We start from the raw sequence: 20,833 nt of genomic DNA on the forward strand, positions 1-20,833 counted from the left end.
TGAATGGAATATGCTGCCAGAGGAAGTGGTAGAAGTGAGTACAATCACAATATTCAAAAAGCATTTGGGCAGGTACATGGATAGGAAAGGTTTGAAGGGATATGGGCCAAATGCAGGCAATTGGGATTGGTTCAGCTTAAGAAATCAGTCATCATAGATGATTTGGGATGAAGGGTCTGTCTCCATGCTTTATGATTCTATGACTATTTCAAATTTAGTGAAAAATTTGATTAAACATTAACGTATGTCCAATCTTGCCTATTTATGTCATTGTAAAATTAAAATTAAGGAGACTTAAAAATATTCACATCCAGCATACTGCAATCAAATAATTAATAACACAGTCTTTAGAATAACCAAACATTCAATTTTCAGAATTAAAAAAAAAACTGCAGTTCTGTCTGTCATTAAATGAGGGTAACAAAAGTGATTGCTATGTTCCAATTTTCTCAGTGTATGTGTCAGGTATAGACTCCCATGCACACAGAAGCACATATCAGTAAATGATGGGAGTTTTCCTGATACTTTTTCATCTCTGAATTCTAACCAACGGAAAATAGTAGTTTCCCAGTGAATAATTCCAGTCGGTGAGTGCCAGGAAAGTACGATTTGGAAAATTGGCACTTTTTAGTCAAAGTACCTGTAGAATAATAATAACAATGACAACTGTAAATGTTAACTTTGTGAGTCAAGATGTGTTAATACAAACTGTATAAACCTTTGACTCCAGCACCAGTGTAAACATGGCAGAAGATGAATCATCAGAGCCCTTGCCCAACTAGCATTGAGCAATTGATTTGCCCTTGGAATAAGCACGTTCAAAAAGACCTTTTAATCTGTCTCTGATGCCTACTAACCTGTACTGGTGATATTTCTAGTGCATTTACAATTTATCTTTTCATTCATTATTAATCTTCACCTAATGAGATCTTCACAGCAGATTCTTATCCAACTGTGGATTCTAGCAGAATATCCAATGTCATTTTGGGTCTGTTCCTATCTAATTTGAAGCATAATGTCAGGAGATCTCCTTTTTAAAATTACACAAAGTGGACTGAACTTTCATCACTGAGGCAGGAATGAACTTCGGCACTGTTTTTGTGTCAGGAAAATGTCTCTAGTGGGAAACTGATTGAAGTTAAGATTTTCACAGGTTGCTACTTTCATTGATATGGGTGTGGGTTTCCTCTCCATTTACAGGCAGGAAAGGAGAAAACTCAGATGGGAAGGGGGACAGATTTAAATTTCCCACAGCAACCATCACTGAGGTTGTCCCAAGGGGAGAATCTATTGATTTCGCTGAAGACTTTGTCCTCTTCTTAGCTGCTCCCTCAAGATGAAGGATGTCTGGGAGTGGGCCCATGGGTTCAGGGATGGGTAATAAGTCCAAAGTATGATCTGAGCACTGCAGCACACAGGCCAGGAGGTGCTTGAGGCATTGGGTAGATGAGTTGTTTGGAGGATTGTGCACTCTGGTATCTCAGCTTCACCTCTGCTGGCTCCTGACTGAACTCTCCCAATCTCTTTGCTGCTTTCCCACCTGAACCTTTTCCAATTTGGTCAACACAAGCCAGCATCTCCAATGAGTCTGACCTCTTCAGGGAACATTTTAACATTTTTGCGAAAGCATTTCCACTTCCTCCTGGGAAACTCATGAAGCAGCCAAACCCCAAAATAGAGCAGCTGCTATGGGAGCGAGTCTTCCAAAGCAGCAAAGGGAAGTGAGATGTCACAGGAGATCCAGAGGTCTTGCACCCTAGGGCAGGGCTGTCCCTTGCTTTGCCAATGACAACATGGATCAAACATTACAGAGTGTGTGTATGTGTGTGAGAGAGAGAGAGAGAGAGAAAGAGAGGGAGAGCAGAGAGGCTCTTATCTCAGAGGGAGGCAGGTAGAGGCCACCAGCTGACCTAAAAGAGGTCAGGCTTCAGAATGCAATTCCTATCAGTGTCAAGCGTGAGATGAGAAGCTGGATTCAGTTCTGTAAAAAGTTCAGTCACTACATTCATATTGACAAGGTGAATGTACAGCCTTGACAGGTCTCAGATCTGGTACCCTCCAGCAGACAGATTACCTGAGGAGTCTTAGGACACATACTGCTGCTGAACTTGGCACTTACTCACAATCTACAGAATGGTTCAGAACCACGATGCTGCTGAGGAGCTGACACCGGTCAGGCATGATGGATAGGGACAGATAGCATTAGCCACAGAAGACAATTATGGTTCACTGACCATTATAGAGACATAGAGTCACACAGCACAGAAACAGACCCTTCAATCCAATCAGTCCATGCTGAATATAATCCCAAACTAAACTCGTCCCACTTCCTTCCTCCTGGTCCATATCCTTCTAAACTTGGGCCGAAGGGCCTGTTTCTACACTGTAAGTAATCTAATCTATTCAGCGAGTTAGAACAATATAACCTTATAAAAAGAGGCAGCACAGTGGCACAGTGGTTAGCACTGGTGCCTCACAGCGCCAGAGACCTGGGTTCAATTCCCCCCTTAGGCAACTGTCTGTGTGGAGTTTGCATATTCTCCCTGTGTCTGTGTGGGGGTGCTCCAGTTTCCTCCCATGGTCCAAAAATGTGCAGGTTAGGTGAATTGGCCAAGCTAAATTGTCCAAAGTGTTAGGTGAAGTGGTCAATGGGTGGGTTGCTCTTCAGAGGGTTGGTGTGGACATGTTGGGCCGAAGGGCCTGTTTCTACACTGTAGGTAATCTAATCAAACCTTTCCTATTTATGTACTTATTCAAATGTCTTTTAAGCGTTGTATTTGTGCCCACATCCACCAATTCCTCAGAAAGTTCATTGTGAACCACCCTCTGTGAAAAAAATTTTTTCAGGTTTTTTAAAAAAAATATTCTCACCTTAAAAATATGTCCCCTAGTCTTGAAATCTCCCATGCTTGGGAAAGTATACCTATCATTAACCCTATCTATAGCTCTCATCATTTTATAAACTTCTATGAGGTCACCTCTCAACCTCCTATGCTCCAGTGAAAAAAGTTCCAGCCTTTCTTTATAACTCAAACCTTCCCCACCTGACAACATCCTAGTAAATCTCTTCTGAACCCTCTCCAGCTTAATAATATCCTTCCTATAATTGGGTGACAAGAAATGGACACAGTATTCCAGAACAGGCCTCACCAATGCCCTGTCCAACCTCAACATGACTTCCTAACTCTTATACTCAAAAGACTGAGCAATGAAAGCAAGCACGCTAAATGCCTTTTAAATTACCCTGTCTATATGTGATGCAAACTTTAAAGAATTATATACCTGCACCCTCAGACCCTTTGCTCTCACAGAAGAAGTGGAGTCATAATGTTGAGGGCAAAGCCCAGACAGAAGAAGTGCACCTTTCCTGTGCTGCAGCATTGCAATGGAACAAGATGCAATGGCGATAGCCAGGAAAGAGAATGAGGAGGCAGCTAGGTCTCGAGAATTAGGAGCTCTGGGTGGACCTGCTGATTCCAGAGGGCAAAGGTATCATTAAGGGTGTGCAGTACACCTTACCCCATCTCAGTGTGAACACATCGAATGGTTCGCAATGTCAGTAATGTCTGCAGTTCATTTGACTGCAGGGTATACTCAAACTTTGGAAAACTAGGTTATTTTGAGCTCAGATTACATGTCTACTTTTGGGAGCATCCATTTATTGGGTTACATCATATGTCATTCAATCTAAAAATAATGAATATTGACTTCTTCTGTTCCTGAACCTGTTAACTGTTTTTATAAAATGGGTGCAAGCATATTTCAAAAATGCCTTGAATCAACACTTAGTCCTCCTCCTTTTCACAAATTTCACAATAATTTAAAGTAATACAGAGGTTATTTCCATCAATTTTCAATCACATGAACTATATGATCCAGTGATCAGCATAATGATATTATAAATAATACACAGCTCCCAAAGTAATTGCTGAAATACATTGATGCCTTTATTAGAAAGCATAGATTTGATGCCACTCAACAATAATAGTTTCAAACATTAACTCTTTCAGAGAAGAGCAAATCTTCAAAGTTCCTAGTGAGTTAAAAGCTCAACATTTTATGTATATGTATGCACATTTAAGGTTCTAGCCCACATAGTATTGTTCTTATAGGAAATGTTTCAGTGAACAAAATGAAAATTTAATCAAGTAATGTCATGATGCACGTTCAACTTTAGCAAATGTGTTGGAACATTGCCTGAGAGTATTGGGAATGACAAGAATATGACAGTCAAATAGATGGTGCACATCTCGTGCACTCCCCTCAAGAACAGAAGCTTAGCAAGTTTTCTTTTGCTTCTTTAAAGATGTATCACTTAACAGCACAAGTTGCACTGAAATGAATAATGATATCACTAGCATTAACCATCAGGTCTGACTCAGGGTATCAATGTCACAGTCCAAAGTAAATAATGCATCCCTCACCCTTCACAGTTATCAGAAACTGATTTCATAATTGGGAACCATACTTGTAGTTCCAGTACCAGATGTAGTAGTCGCCAATGGCCTCCTAAGGTCTGAATCCAACACATGTTAGCAGTGTAATAGTCAAGTGTAGGTAAGTGGAGAGCCTGAGGCGCAGAAATGACATGTCTGGTGATGGTCAATTGCAATCATGCTAAGACTTAGGGACAGAGTTGCCATTTGATTCCTGTTGGACAAAACAGCATGGCTGATTAATGGGATCTGAAGATGTTGGCAACTGAGTTTGCAAATGGTATTGGCATTTTTTCAGATTTAATGAATGGTATTAGTCCCTCCCATAGGCACATTATTTTATGGGAGCTGACTCATACCTGTCCTGTGTCTGTTTTATGGCAATATGACACATGAGCTTAACAGTAGAATGGTTTGTGATAGGAACTAGATATACATGCTGTTTTTTGGCACAGTACTTCTTAAAACAGTTTCAGGTAAAGCTTTTGAACATCTGTGAGACTATGCTTGATTGTTAACTTTTTGGCTTTTATTGCAAGAAATCGTACAGAGTAAGAACTAAGATCAATTTTTCACCAGTCAAACAAACCAACTGTCAGTGGGTTGTTTTGCTAAATTAAACAAATCGATTTCTAACTGTCCTCATTGTCATCTTTTTTTAAGCCTGTTGACTTTTACCCTGTATTTATTACACAGCTGTCTCGATTCACAACAGCAGGAAAGGATGCAAAGACTTTCCAATACAATGGCTGTGAGGTATTTAATATTTACCATAACAAGCTAATTGCTTATAACTTGCAGCTTATAAGGAAACATTATCAAAGGCTGCTCTTTAATTACCTTGTAATGTCACAGCATGAGCATTTGTGGGGATTTTTCCAATTTAGCGGAAACACAATGCCAAACTCCATTATTTATCATTTTTCTAAATGACCATGAAAGATGGAATTGGGCATCTCATGGCCATGAAACTGGGTGTTGTGTTGGTAAGACGCCCCCTGTCTGAAAGTCTGGTTTTAGTATACAACCATGGTTATAATTGTTGATTAGCCTGATTTGAGCTTGCCTGAAGATGTTAAACAGGAGAACTGCAAGTTTAATACTCAAATGCTTTTTGGATACTGTTTTTATATAGCAGCATGTGTGGATTCCACTCACCCATTTCCAGGTGTACAGTGCTATAAGATAGTTCAGGGACCAAAGGAGAAGATGTACATTTCTTCGAGGGGATACTGGCAGTTCTGGCAGAGCAGGGATATCCCACATCGCATAAGGTGCAATATTCATGCAGAAATGAAGCAAGCCAATGGCTACTCCATTGCGCGGAGGTTTTTCTGAACACATACTATAAGGGAATCATTTTTCTGGCAATTACAGCATGTGAACTTAGCTGGATTGTTTGGGAGTGAAAGTGACGAGAAAGATGACTGTCCTCTGCAACTAACCTCGGATTCCTCCCAGACACCTCATGATCTATGTTCCTCAACCCTAACCATTTCCAATTAAACCTCTACACCACAGTCACATTTAAATCTTGTGACTTTCTTGTAGAACATGACTAGTCAACCCTCACTCAGGATCCCGATCCTCTAGATACAACTCTGAGGAGGAGTACATTGGCAAATGACGTGACCCAGGAAACACATGAAGTATTATGGTAAAGCAAGTTGGTTTGTTTACACTTTGGGATGCATTGAATCAAGATAGAAGGTGCTGTGAAGTGAAATGTTGTTATTTAAGCTGGTTGGAATCACACAGTACTCACTGAGTACCGACCGATTCATTCAGCTGCTGATTATTTGCAGGTCTATGGGACGGAAAAGTGCACTGATGTATCATCACATTGTAGGATGGTTGATGGAACGAAGATGTATCTCCAAAGAAACATGGGATGGGGGTGGGAGAAACAGAAAAGGTCAAAGGTGAACTGTGTTATACAGAAAAACAGAGTTCAGTGTTGTCTTTGGAGCAGTCACTAAGAGTCCCTCAGAATACATGTGGGCACTGGGCAGATCTATCCCTGAAAATCCTCAAATCACTTGGAAAAATTAATTCCCTATCAGACACAAGTTATGCCCATGGACAGAATGGAAGGAAATGTTGAGGAGTGGGTCCATCAATCACAGGCGATAGGTGGGTGGGTTTAGGGGGCAGGGGGTTGGTTCCATGAATAAAATGGTCAATTACTACAGGCACAGGTTTGAGGCGATTGGTTGAAAGATTAGAGGGGACATGAGGAAAATACATTTCCACCCAGAAGGGGGTCTGGAATTTGCTGTCCATTTTGTGCTTGAGGCAGAAATCCTCAACTCATTTTAAAGAAACCTGGCTCTTCACCTGAGGCACTGCAACCTGCAAGATTACAGGCTGTGGGCTGATTGGTGGGCTTCAATAGGTGCTAGTTCTTTTCCTCATTTTTTTTTTTGGTCAGCACAGACACTATGACTCGAATGGTCTCTTTCTTTACTGTGAGGTTTCTATAGTTCCCTGATTATGATGCGAGTTTGAGATAGATAAAAGCTGAAATTCAAGGTATTAAGGCAATTCAAGGGGTGGCATAGTGGCTCAGTGGTTAGCACTGCTGCCTCACAGCAACAGGGTCCCAGGTTCAATTCCAGCCTCGGGTGACTGTCTGTGTGGAGTTTGCACATTCTCCCCGTGTCTGCATGGGTTTCCTCCGGGTGCTCCGGTTTCCTCCCACAACCCAAAGATGTGCAGATTTGGTGAATTGGCCATGCTAAATTGCCCTGTAGTGTTAGGTGCATTAGTCAGAGGGAAATGGGTAGGTTACTCTTCGGAGAGTTAGTGTGGATTGGTTGGGCTGGAGGGCCTGTTTCCACACTGTAGGGAATCTAATCTAATCTAATGGCCATCGCCACTTGGAATGCCCTGCCTGCAGTCACGTTTTGAAATGCTGAAGGTTCTGTGGCGCCAAGGAGGGGAATGGGTTCTATAGGACCTCAGAGCAACCTGGATACTGTTAAATAACTCTGGAAACCAACAGCTTCAATCTGATGGATGGTCTTTCCTCACTGTTGATCTGCTGTAATGACAAAGCTGACAAATATAGCTTCCCTTTAATAAGTTGCATCAATCACATTGGCAAATGAATGGTAAATTGCAACCTTCCTTTGTGCCACAGAATAAAAAAAAATAGATTGTACACAGTGCTCACCTTCATGGCCACATACAGCACTCTGCACTGGACATCATCTTTGAGCATAGGATAGACTAGAAATCAAGACTAGAAATAAACTCTAGATGCAACTGAAAACTGACTAATCATACAATCTTCCTAATGCTTGACATGTGACCTAGTTAATTCAAGCAAAACAGATTGCATTCCCAAGTTGGTTGCTAATAAAGATGACACTCCTGGCCCAGTCTCTACTCTAGAGGTTCTCCTGCAACTTGCCCCATTGATGTTTGACATGGAATGAAGGATTCTATATTTTTAAACTGTGTTGATAGCCAACTCTTTCAGTAAAGAGGTTTGTTGAAGTTAAGAAACTTCCTGAAACCTAAATAAAATGTGCACAGAGAACAATCTCAGTCAAGGGAATGTTAATACTGAAATCTGCTGTGATGTAGAAAGTTTAGGAAGTTCTGACATGAAAAATGTCAGTAAATATGAGGCACACATTGATGAAGCCCAGTTCTCTGATGCTCTGATTTGATATTATATCTAGTAAATCTTCACACCAGGTGAAACCTTCGTGGTTGATCATGATGCTCCCAGAGTTTAATTTCAAAGCCAATATTTGCTACGTCGCTTCATTCTGTTTCTAATATTGTTTGTATCAAAACCCCTGTGGATCGAGAGGATGACATAGTATCAAAACTAAGGTCAGATCATAAAGATAGTGAGCGGTATCTGTGTGGCTGAATGTTCATCCCCACAGAGATGGTGAGTAAATGGAATGTGACACGTTATTGTTTGTCTTGGTGAAAGAGAAACTATTTAGATGAGGAGTGATTGAGTTGTGGGAGACAGAATTTTCAAACTTTGTTTCTTGTGTTTCAGACTCTGTCATTGTCCCTTGATAAGCTTGACTGGCAGAAGAAAGCTGTATCACAACAGGTAACTGCTTACTGCTGGCATTAAATAGAAGTGGTTCATTCGCTCACGGTTCATCTGACTATGTTCATACAAGTGCAGAGCATGAGATTTCCTACCGTGGCACCTGGCATTATTTCAAGTGCTTCAGTGCAACTTTGAATTTAATAGTCACATTAAATATTATGGCTTAAGTACTTGCAGCAAGGAATGTCTATTGAACTCCATATCACGGATCCATATCATGGCTTGTAACATGCCTGAGCTACTTTTGAGTTGGTCTTCCTGTTCAGTGCGTTACAGATAAAGTGGCCAGCTTCCATTAACTTGCATAAATCTATTCCCTGCAGTCAATAAAGAAAGAAAGTAAATTTAAAGAGTGGCACCACCAGTAAATATTTGCATTAAAGTTTCTCTGAGCAGTATTTACCTGACCAGAGAAACGAAAAAATCAACTTTGAATCTAAACTGTGAAGAAATATTAACAGAAGAAATTTGGAAAATTAAGATTTTGTTCAGCACTTGAAGTACAGATCTGCATTTGTAACCTTGAAATTGAACATTGTCCCAACCTGTTACCTAATTTGAGTGACTGATCAGTGAAACCATCGAAGAAAGGGCATAGAATCACAGAATCATAGAATAGATACTGATCAGAAAACATTTTTTCAGCCCATTATGTCCATACTATTTCTCTGCAAGAACAATTCAGTCAGTCCCACTGCCCATTTTTTAATCATAACCTTGCAATTTGATTTGTTCTTGGGCTAATTTTCCAAGTGCCTTTTGAAAGATAGCATCAAATCTGCCTCCACTCTACCTTCGGGCAGTGTATTCCAAATCCTAATCACTCACTGTGTATAAAGAATTCTTCCTCACTTTACTATCAGATCTTTACCAATCACTTAAAATTGGAATTCCCTGAGTCTGAACCTTTCTGCCAGTGGAAGCATTTTCTCTCTATCCACTCTGTCCAGACCCCATTCTACACTCCCTTGAAACCCAACACTCAAATGATTTTGAACATCTCTATAAATCTCTCAACCTTTTCTGCTCTAAGGAAAACAACCTTTGCTTCACCAGGTATCTACAAGGTATCTACAAATCCAAAGCTGCACATCCTTAGAATCATTTTTGTAAATGTTTCTACACACTCTTTAATATCTTCCTTCCTAAAACACAGTGCCCAGAACGGAACACAACACTCCAGATTTTGAAGGATTGTAATCTGGGAGGAGAATTATGATGTGTGAGAAGGATAGTGATTGACTTTGGAAGGACATATTTTGATAGAATGGACAATGGAAGGAAGAACGAGAAACAACAATATAAAGAGAAAGGGTATGATGTAAATGATAATGAACGAAAAGAGACACCTGGATATATATGTGCTCAAACTGTTGGAGGTGACAAGATGGATTGAGGAAGTGGTTAAAAGGTAACCGGATTCTTGGCTTTATAACCAGAGAGCTGGAGCACAAAAATAAGGGAGTTACAATGAGAATGTTACAAAACTTTGGTTCAGCCTCATTTGGAGCATTGTGTTCAATTCTAGATACAAAACTTCAGGAAGGACGTGAGGGTTTTAGAAAGGGTGAGGAAAAGATTTACTAGAATTGTTCGAGGGTTATCGAACAAACTGGAGAAGCTAGGGAGGATATTTAATAAAGCTGTTCAAAAAGGGCCTAAACATAGCAGATAGAAACTGGATCAAATGGCAGCAGTGCTGAAAACCACAGTATACCAATTTAAGGTAATTGGTCAAACAAAATGGAAAAGTAAAAGGAAGCAGCCTTCTTTTTTACAGTGAATATTGAGGATCTCAAATGCACTTCCTAAGAGTATGCTGAAGGCAGACTCAACCATGGTTTTCATAATAAAATTGGATAATCATCACAGGAAAAATTTCCAGGGCTGCAGGGAAAGGGCGATGGCAGTAGGACTGTGGAGTTATGTTTGCAGCGAACCAGTATGATCAAGAACAAGAGCTTCTTTAAATATATAAAAAGGAGGAGAGAAGCTAAAGTGAACATTGGCCCCTTAGAGAATGGGGCTGGGGAAATAATAATGGGAAACTAGGAAACAACAAACGTGTTGAATAAATATTTTGCATCAGACTTCACAGTTGAAACTTTCCAAAATTTCTATATAATCACGGGTAAAAGGAGGAGAGGAAATAAATACAATAACTTTCACAAGAAAAAAAGTGCTCATGAAACTAACAGGACTAAAGACTGATAAATCCCCTGCATTGGATGGGACATGTCTGAGGATATAAAAAGGAAGGAGCTACAGATGGTAGATGTACTGACTGTAATTTTCCAAGTCTTTAGGTTCTGGAATAGACACAAAAGATTGGAAAACTGTCAACATAACACCTCCATTTAAAAAGGGAAGCAAACAATAAACTAGATCATTATCAGCCAGCTGTTATTCAAAAAATGTGAGAGTCTTTTATGAAAGATGTAATAGCATTTAGAAATACATAATGTGACCAAGCAGTCAATATGGCCTCAGGAAGGGGAAGTCGTGCCTGACAAATTTATTAGAATTCTTTGAGGAGGTAAAAAACAGGGGATGCAATGGATGCAATATATTGAGATTTTCCAGGTACCACATATTAGACTACTTAAAAAGACATTATGATGTTGGAGTTTATTAGCATGATTATAAGATTGACTAACTAACAGAAGACAGAGGGGAGGTAAGATTAACCTTTTTGAGAAGATTTGCAGCACTTCACCAGAGACTTTCACTTAAACCTTCAAGCTCAGTGAGCTAACTTACATACTTATAAGATAAACATTTTCAAAATGGTAACCTATAGCTAGTGGTGTCCTGCAGGGATCAGTGCTGTTGCCACAATTATTTACAATATATATTAATGATGAGAAATGAATGTACTAAAGCCAAGATGGCAAATGACTCAAAAGTAGTTGGTAAGGTAAGTAGTGAAGATGACACAGAGTCTTCAGATAGATATAGACAAATTAAATGCATGGGCAAATCCTTGACAGATGGAATACAATGTGAGAAAATTTGAGGTTATTCACATTGCAGGAAGAATAGAGGAGCTGAATATTATTTGAAAGGAGAAAAGACTGTAGAAAGCTGTAGGACAAAAGGATTTGGAGTATCCAAGTTCACCGGATAATAGGAAAGGCAAGTGGGATGTCAACCTTTACTTCAAAGGGAGTCATGTATAAAAGTGGGGAGGTTTTGATAAAACTATACAAGGCACTAGACAGCCTGCAGCTGTAATACTGTGAACAGTTTTGGGCCCCATATCGAAGGAAAGTTACACTGGCACTGGAGGCTGTCCAGAGAAGCTTTACAAAGCTGATACCAGCATGAGGAAAAGTCTGGTAAGTTGAACCTGTACTCATAGGAATATAGGAGAATGAGAGTGAACCTTAGTGAAACGCACATTTTTAGAAAGAAGTTTAGGACGATGAGAGATTCAAATTGTTTGAATCTTTGTAGCACAGTAACTGCCAAAATGAGCAAAAACAGAAATTGCTGAAGAACTCAGCAGGTCTGGGAGTATTTGTGAAGAGGGAAATAAAAGTAATGTTTAGAAGGTTGACTGGACTCAAAACAGTAACTTTTTTCTTTCCCTCAACATATGCTGCCAGACATGATTGAGTTTCTCCAGCTATTTCTGTTTTTGTTTCAGATCTTTAGCATCTGCAGTTCCTGTTAGTTTAAAAATCTAGGGTAGATGCAGGAAGATTTCCCCATGTGGCAGAGTCTAGGAACAAAGGGAATAATATGAGAATATGTGGTCATAATTTAAGATGAAGATGAGGTAGAATCCATGAATCTGAGGAATATTTGAAATGGAATTTCTCTGCTGGCAATTGGTCTTATAAATGCAGGGGTTGTATAGGTATTGAGTGGTTGAGAAGAGGGAACAATAGTGAAATTTAATTTGTTTTGTACTCGAGAGCCAACCTTATAGAGTGAAAACATAATTTCTGCTTTGTTATATTCCTATTCCATTGTTAATCAATTTTCTGCTTCTGGTGTTACCTGTAAATTACCAATACAGAGATCTGTTACAAGGGTATTTGCATACAGCAAGAAAGAGGCGTGTAGCTATTTCTCAAATAACATGCTACTTTTCTAAAAACCAAGAGGAAATCAGAGGGACTAGTCATTTCATTATTCACCCTGCACTTACTTTTTGAAGCTCTGTGTCAGAAACAGTAAAGTGGAAGACTTATCCCAAATGGTGCAGGTAATCAAAAAAGCCATGCATTTCAATGGAGTTGAACTGGAATCTTCTCTTAGCCTAGTATTCAGCAAAGATGTTTGCTGGAATTGGTTAACATAATATAGTTCAGATGTGTGTTCCATTATTAAAGCCCAGGTGATTTGCCCAAAGGGAGGAAGGTGAAATGGAGAGTTCAGTGTCAGCTGCTGTCATGCACTTCCTTGGAATGGGTTACAAAGCAGCATCTGCAGAGGCCCTGGGAGAAGGTTATCGAACAGAACAATCAAAGGGAGAGGAAGCTACGTTTAAATACTGAACTTTGAAAATGAGCCCAACTTTCAAATGCTCAAGCATTTCAACTAATGCAAGTCTTCTCAGTAAGTCATCAACGTGAGTATTTAAAAAGAGGTATTCGAAGTATGATCTTTGTGCGGTTACACCAGCAACATATACCCGTACAATATATCTTTTAGACCTTCAATATACCTGTACAATATACCTGCCCTTTTGGCAATGAAAAGCCTGTGGAAAATAGATCTCATGAACCCTTGCAGATTTTTCTCACCTCTAAACACAAGCCTTTCAGAATATGAAAAGCAACTTTAGCTCTGTTTAAAATATTTTTTGAAGAACTCCAAGAGCAATTTGTGTAGAATTAGTCATGAATAATGTTACTAAAATAATAATTATCTAAGTCAACTCACCGTCTGAATACCCAAGCCACTCAGCATGTACACAACATCTTCTGTTGAAACATTTCCAGAAGCTCCATTAGCATAAGGGCAACCACCAAGTCCAGCCACAGAGCAATCCACAACATTGATTCCCATCTGTAAGGGAAGATCAGACCTTAATCCACTGCATTATAACTTCCTCAAATTTGTTTTCAGAATGTGGGCATTGCTGGTAAGACCAGTATTTATTGCGTATTGTCAAGAGATTGTTTCCCCAATATCTAGCAGACCATGACCACTCCGATCATCCTGCAGGGACCACTCCCATCATCCCACGGTGTCCACTCCCAACACCTCACAGTGACTCTGTATCTATTACCCTTTCAGAGACTGCATTCCAGATCATAACTCCTTGCTGATTATAAAACGTTCACCTCATCTTCCATCCTGCTCTTTTGTCAATCAGTTTCCTCTGGTTGCTGACTCACCTGCCAGTAAGAACAATTTCTCTCTGTCTACTCTATTCATGCTTATGATCATCTTGAATACCTTGATTAAATCTCCTCTTAACTTTTTTTGATCAATGGGAAAATTCTAGGTTCGTCTTATGCAGTTAAATCATGCAGACAATTGGCAAATTACATAGGCTTCAATAAAATGTGCAACGGATCAAGTTTTTCAAACAATTAATAACGCAGGCACAAATAATGCATAATGCATGAAACTAGATAATGGAATTAATTAAGTCAACAAACTTAATTGTTTTAACCACAGTGAATAACTTATTACTGTATTCTCACCAGCATAACAAAGTAAAACCTGTGATTGAACCAAAACTAGATCTGCTCAACTGACATATAATTCATAAGTTGAAAGAGTGTTGCAGTAACTGAGAAGTGATTCGGTTTTCAATTGGTGTATGTGTGATACTAAGAGGTACAGCAGATGGCAGTGTTAATTAACTGCACGATTCTTGTGAATGTGTTTAGTGTCAGGAATACATGTAGGTAATCCCAAAGCTGAGTTTTTAAAAAAATTGTTTTCATTTAATAATGTTCCTGCCTCAGTCGGATTATAATAAAGGAATTCTATGTAGGACCATGAGAGATTAAAATTGTTTGAATCTTTGTAATATAGTAACTGCCAAAATGATACAGGGACTTGGGCAGCACAGTGGCTTAGCAGTTAGCACTGCTGCCTCAGGCACCAGGGTTCGATTCCAGCCTCAGTGACTGTCTGCATGGAGTTTGTACCTTCTCCCTACATCTGGGTTTCCCCCAGTTTCCTCCCAAAGGTTAGGTGGATTGGCTGTGTAAATTGTGGGGACAGTGAGGTCTGCAGATGCTGGAGATCAGAGTTGAGAGTATGTTGCTGGAAAAGCACAGCAGGTTAGGCAGCATCCGAGGAGCAGGAAAATCGACGTTTCAGGCCGGAGCCCTTCTTCAAGAATGCTTATTCCTGAAGAAGGGCTCTGACCGAAACATCAATTTTTCTGCTCCTTGAATGCTGATTGACTTACTGTGCTTTTCCAGCAACACAGTCTCAACTGTGCTAAATTGTCCATAGTGTGCAGGGTAGGTGGGTTAACCATGATAAATGTGGGGTTACGGGGATAAGCTAGGGGTCTGTGTGGACTGTTCTTCAGAGGGTTGGACTCTGGACTCGATGGGCCAAATGGCCTCTTTCCACACTGCAGGGATTCCATGATGCTGGAACAGAAACTCAGCAGGTCTGACAGCCTCTATGAAGAGAGGCTGCAGATCAGAGTCAAAAGTGTGGCGCTGGAAAAGCACAACAGGTCAGGCAGCATCTGAAGAACAGGAGAGTTGAGGTCTCAAGCATAAGCTCTTCATCAGGAATGTGTCCGGGGAGCAAGAGGGCTGAGAGGTAAATGGGGGTGGGGGAAGGTAGCTAGAAAGGCGATAAGTAAATGAATGTGGGGGGTGATGCTGATAGGTTGGAGTGGAGAGTGGAGCAGATAGGTGGAAGGAAAATGGACAAGTAGGACAGTTCAAGAGGGCAGTGCTGAATTGAAGGGTTGGATCTGGGAAAAGGTGGGGGGACAGGAGATGAGAAAATTGGTGAAATCGGCATTGATTCATTGTAGTTGGAGGGTACCAAGGCGGAAGATGAGGCGTTCTTCCTCCATTCATCAGGTGGCTAGGACTTGACAGTGGAGGAGGCCCAGGACTTGCAAGTCCTTGGCGGAGTGGGAGGGGGAGTTGAAGTGGTCGGCCACAAGATGGTGGGGTTGTTTAGTGCGTACGCCCCAGAGATGTTCTCTGACATGTGATGCTTGAAACGTTGACTCTCCTGCTCCTCGGGATGTTGCTTAACCTGCTGTGCTTTTTCTAGCGCCACACTTTTGACTCTATGATGAGAAAACGAAGACAATGTTTGATCCCTCATCAGAACTAGGAGAAGCTCGGAAAAGGCAATATATACTGAAGGCCGGGGATTGAGGAATGAGAAGAAAGAGGGAAAAGGAGCCCAGTGGGAGAGAAAGATAGGTGGGAAAAAAAGGAATGGGAAGTGGTATGTCAGGGAAGGAGAAAGGCTGATAATAGGAACTGTAAGTGGGTGGAAACAATGGGTTGATCTGATTCCTTTGGGAGGTACTGATTGTGGGAAGATTTATAAAGCAGGCTTGCCCTTTCATTATCACTTTGATTTTAAAATGGCAAGCAGGCAGCCAGAATTAGGTAGTTAGTCAAAGCCCTGCACATGGGGCAGTGTATTTTACTGTGAATTAAGCCTGATACTGGAAGCAGGATGTCACACAGTCAATCTTAAAGGTTGGGACTTAACATCCCACCATCCGCCACAATAATTTGGATGAATCGATAAGTAAATCAAGCTTACAAACAACAGTAATTAAGGGAATATTATAGAGATGGAAGAAGGAAATGATAAGGAAAAAATATTTGAAAAATATTTTCTATAAGTTGAGAGACGTACAAAAAGTGACCAAAAAGATCAGTGCAATTTGATAGCAGGTCATCGGCCTGAAACACTAACTTTGTTTTTCATCCAATGAATACCGCCAAAGCTAATGGGTATTTACAGCACTTCCTGTTTACTTTTCAGATTTCTAACATCCGCTACATGTTGCTTTTGTTTTAGATTAAAGAAATGTTGGCATTTATCTCAAGGGCTCAGAAATTAAATGAAGGAAGCTTTACTTCAGTTGTAGAGGGTCTTGGTTAAGTTCCCACTGGAGTACTGTGTATAATTCTAGTGTTCAATATGTATTTTAAAATTCATCAACAGAGTAGATACAGAGGAATATTTACAAAACATTAAAAAAATTCTCTCACCTACCCAAATTCTAAATATCTTGGATCAGATGTAAGCTGACTAAATGTTGAAACATTTAGATCCATTCTTAGCTTGCAATATAGTGTTAACAGTTTTTTTTTTAAATGCCAGAAGATAGTGTTATGGACCTTATTATCCAGGAACTTGCACTTGTACAATACCTTCCCCAGCCACCAAATTTCTTAAAGTACTTTACAGTCAATGAAATATTTTTGAAATGTTGTCATCTTAGTAAAACAGGAAATGCAGGAGCTGCCCTGTGCACTGTTTCAATGAAATGAGCAGGGGTTGAATGGTTCCCTTCTTATTCGCATAATTCTCAAATAAAAATACCCTATAATTTTAAGCAATCATATTAAATTTCACCTTTTACTTTTTTGCTCCCGTGACAATCTCAGCTGATTAAGCTCTCCACACAACAGAAGTCTCTCATCGCTGTTATCATTCCAGGAAACCTCTTCTGCATGCTCTCTAAAGCCTTGAGATTATTCCTAAAGCGCAGTGACCATGTTGGGTCATATGGTAGCTCAGTGGTCAGCACTGCTACCTCACAGCTTCAGGGACCTGGGTTTGATTTCACTCTTGGGTGACTGTCTGAGTGGGTTTACCCCAGGTGCTCTGGTTTCCTCCCACAGTCCAAAGATGTGCAGGTTAAATGGATGGGCCATGCTAAATTTTCCATAGTGTGTAGGCTAAGTGGATTAGCCATGGGAAATGCACGATTATAGAGTAAGAGATGGGTCTGGCTGAGCTGTTTTTCGGAGAGTCAGTGCAAACTCAATGAACCGAATGGCCTACTTCCACACTGTAGGGATTCAACATTGAACACAAGACTCTAGCTAAGATCCAACCCAGTGATTTCTGAAAGATTATCATAACCTCCTTGCTTTTACTGTCATATATATTTACAGAGTTAAGGATCCTACTTGTTTTATCAACTTGCTCTGCCACCTACAATGTTTTGTATATGTTTATTGGCATGTCTCACTGTTCATGCACTCCCTTTAAAACTGTACCAACTTAAATCTTCTCTCCTCATTTTCCTTCCAACAGGAATCATTCCACACTCTGCTTATTGACTTTCATTTTCAATGTGCTTGCCCTTTTCACAGTCTGTCTATTTCCTCCTAAAGTCTGCTGTTATCCTTCGAACCTTCGTGTCATGTGCAAGTTTTTTTTAAGTTGAGTTTGCTCTATTCCCATTTGCAGATTTTAACATGAATCAATCCGTGCGGTGCTCCTAATAATCCCTGGGGGACACTATTGTTTACTTCAGTCCTGTCTGGAAACAGCAGTTCATCATTACCTTCTGCTTTCTGCCCCTTAATCAATCTCATAACCATGCAACCACTGCTCCATTAATTCCATGGTCTTTAATTTTGCTAACTAGTTACATCATCAATGCTTTTTCAAAGTTCACCAACACATCAAATGCATTACCCTCATCAACCCTCCCCATTACTACAGTAAAAAATTCAAATTAAGTTTGTCAAACATGATTTGACTTTAAAAAATCCACACAGGCTTGTTTTCATTCACATACATTTTTCTGAACAATTTTGTCCTGATTTACATTCTCAACAAGTTTCTCAACAATTGACATTAGGCTGCATCTTCTTTTTTTCGAACTTAGAAAGAAACATTTGTAATCCTCCACTTCTCTGGCAAGATTGATATAGCCAAGTAGGATTGAAAGATCATAGTCATATTTTTTCAATAAAAATATATTTTAAAAAAAAGATCATAGCCAAAGCCTCCTATGTTGCCCCTTTGCTTCCATTAAGCAACCTTTATTGCATCCTACTTAGGCTGGGTGTTTCTGCTGCTTTGAGTGTTGCTAACTACATCAGTAACTCGACTGTCTCCATTTTATTCTAATTCTTTTACCTGCTCTTCCACATCTTTGGTGTAGACAGATACAAAGTATTGATTTAAGACCTCCTGCCATGTTCCCTACCTCCACAAGAAGATATATTTTTCAATCCTGTTTATCCCTCCCTTGAGTATCGCTTATTTACAAAGCACTTCTGTCTTGGTTCGATAATGTATTATCAATCTGACTTCTACCATCTTTTTCTGTTTCATTTTAATTGCATTCATTTGGCAAGCTCCAGTGTTGAATGCCTTTCCTTTGTCATTTGTATGATTACATTTAATCTGTACCGATTTCTTCTTTGAAGGCTTCCCATTGTTTATTTGTATTCTTTAATTGATAATCATTGTCTCACTCCCACCTTCAACATTCTGCTTTTAAAATCATCAAAGCTCACCTTTCTGCAGGAGAGTATCTTCATATTTGATTGTTCCTTGCCCTTATCTGTAATTAAACCTAAATATATGATAATAATTGTTTCTTAAAAGCTTTCCTACGGACCATTGCTCGACTATGTCCCCCCAGTACTGTTGCTGGGTTACAATCCTGAAGTTCCCTCTTGAACAGAACTGTGGGGGTAATTTTTACCACATGGACTGCTGTGGTTCAAGAAGGCAGCTCAGCACTACCTCTTCAGGGGCAATTAGGGCAATAAGGCCAGCAACGTTTACATCCCATGAAGTAGTCATAAAAGAGCTTTGCTGACTGGAATAGAAACATGCCTAACCACAGGTTTGCCCTGTACACACTTCAGGAATATCAGCCACTTCTCATGCTGTATTTCCTCTCTGTTTATACTAAGATAATTGCAGTCTCCATTATTGTTATTCTGTTATTTTTATATCTTTTGAATTTTGCTTGCAGATTTGCTGCTTCCCATAATTTGGTGCTTTTGTATTGTCCTGCTCCTCTTCTGATTCTTAACATTAACCAAATAGGGTCTGATTGGAACCGTCAAGCATATCATCCCTTCATATAACAGGGCCGGATCAGTACCTTGATCAATATTACTAAAGATACCCTTTCATTCCTTCTTCCTGAGGAATAACATGAATAGCCAAGTATTTTGAAATGGCACTCCTGTCTTCATGTGAGCCAGATCTACATTATTACTAATTTACTATATAATCTTGAGTGGCAACTTGTGTGTGCAGCTCACCAATCTTCCTGTGACATTCCAGGCATTTACATACACAGACTCCAAATCCCCTCAGGGTGTGATGGTGGAAGCCTGACAGAAATAAACAAAGGATGGAATCCTGCTGGCCCCTGAATGATGTGAGTCACAATGAAAGAGTTGGGAAAGTTGGGAAGGTGGCCAGTGTGGAACTCTGTAATGTCGAGAACAAATAGTCGCATTTTCCAACCAAGTGTTCAATAACAAGATGAGATTTTTACCAGTCAGCAGCAAGAGACCTATTAGCACATGCTAACATCTCATTAGATGCCAACCTTGCCTCAGTGATATGCAGTTTCCCATTCCCACATCCACTGGTTAGAAACGAGATGGCAACGATTCCCAACACGGAAATCAGAGCAGTAACCTGGTGACTCAGTTCTCCTCTTACTCCTTGTGGAAAGCAGGCACCAACATACTCTCTAGGCAGTGATGGTGTGTCCCATCCATCCACAGATCTTGGTATCTGACAGCCTCAACTTATCATATGGCACATCTACTTAGAGTTCATAGACAAGGACAGGCATCCATTGCATGGATTGGACCAGGGCACAGTAAGTCAAGGGCAGCTTCCGATTTCAGTCTGGGGCCTTAGACACAGCCAGTTGGCAGTTGGGGTCAGTCAGGGTCAGAGGTGCATATCTCTACAGATTGAGGGGTGGGTACTGGTCAGACCTAGTGTCAGTCCGTTAAAAGCCAAGGGTAGGATATCAGGGTGCACTGCTACGGGTATGAAGCTGGGGAAGTCAGTTGTGATTAGAGGCAGCATGCTGGGATGCAGAAGGGATAATAATTGTGAAGGGAGGTAACTCATAAATAAGAACAGAGGAGAGGCAGCATTTAATGGAAAGGGGTAATGCAGGAGAGGGAGCGGGTCATTAAGAACAATGCCCTTGCTTTTTGGGGCAGACTTGTGGGCTAGTATCAAGATTAGAGTGGTGCTGGAAATCCACAGCAGGTCAGGCAGCATCCAAGGAGCAGGAAAATCGATGTTTCGGGCAAGAGCCCTTCATCGGGATTTCCTGATGAAGGGCTACTGCCCTAAACGTCGATTTTTCTGCTCCTCGGATGCTGCCTGACTT

General features: G+C 40.3%; 1 protein-coding gene across 1 annotated transcript in view; it reads right to left on the reverse strand.

The window, feature by feature from the left end:
- Positions 1 to 3,931: 3,931 nt before the first annotated feature.
- hmgcll1 (3-hydroxymethyl-3-methylglutaryl-CoA lyase like 1) overlaps positions 3,932 to 20,833 on the reverse strand; it is a 103,734-nt gene continuing 86,832 nt past the window's right edge. The window contains exons 8-9 of the mRNA XM_043679339.2: positions 13,414 to 13,539; positions 3,932 to 8,837 (exon numbers count right to left, since the gene is read on the reverse strand). Coding sequence (XP_043535274.1) covers positions 8,736 to 8,837; positions 13,414 to 13,539 — 228 coding nt within the window. The 3' untranslated portion in view covers positions 3,932 to 8,735. The remainder of the gene's footprint in view (positions 8,838 to 13,413; positions 13,540 to 20,833) is intronic.

The sequence above is a fragment of the Chiloscyllium plagiosum genome, unplaced genomic scaffold, assembly GCF_037043375.1.
Source record: "Chiloscyllium plagiosum isolate Xiang-an unplaced genomic scaffold, Cpla_swu_hap1 HiC_scaffold_3, whole genome shotgun sequence".
Taxonomy (NCBI): Eukaryota; Metazoa; Chordata; class Chondrichthyes; order Orectolobiformes; family Hemiscylliidae; genus Chiloscyllium; species Chiloscyllium plagiosum.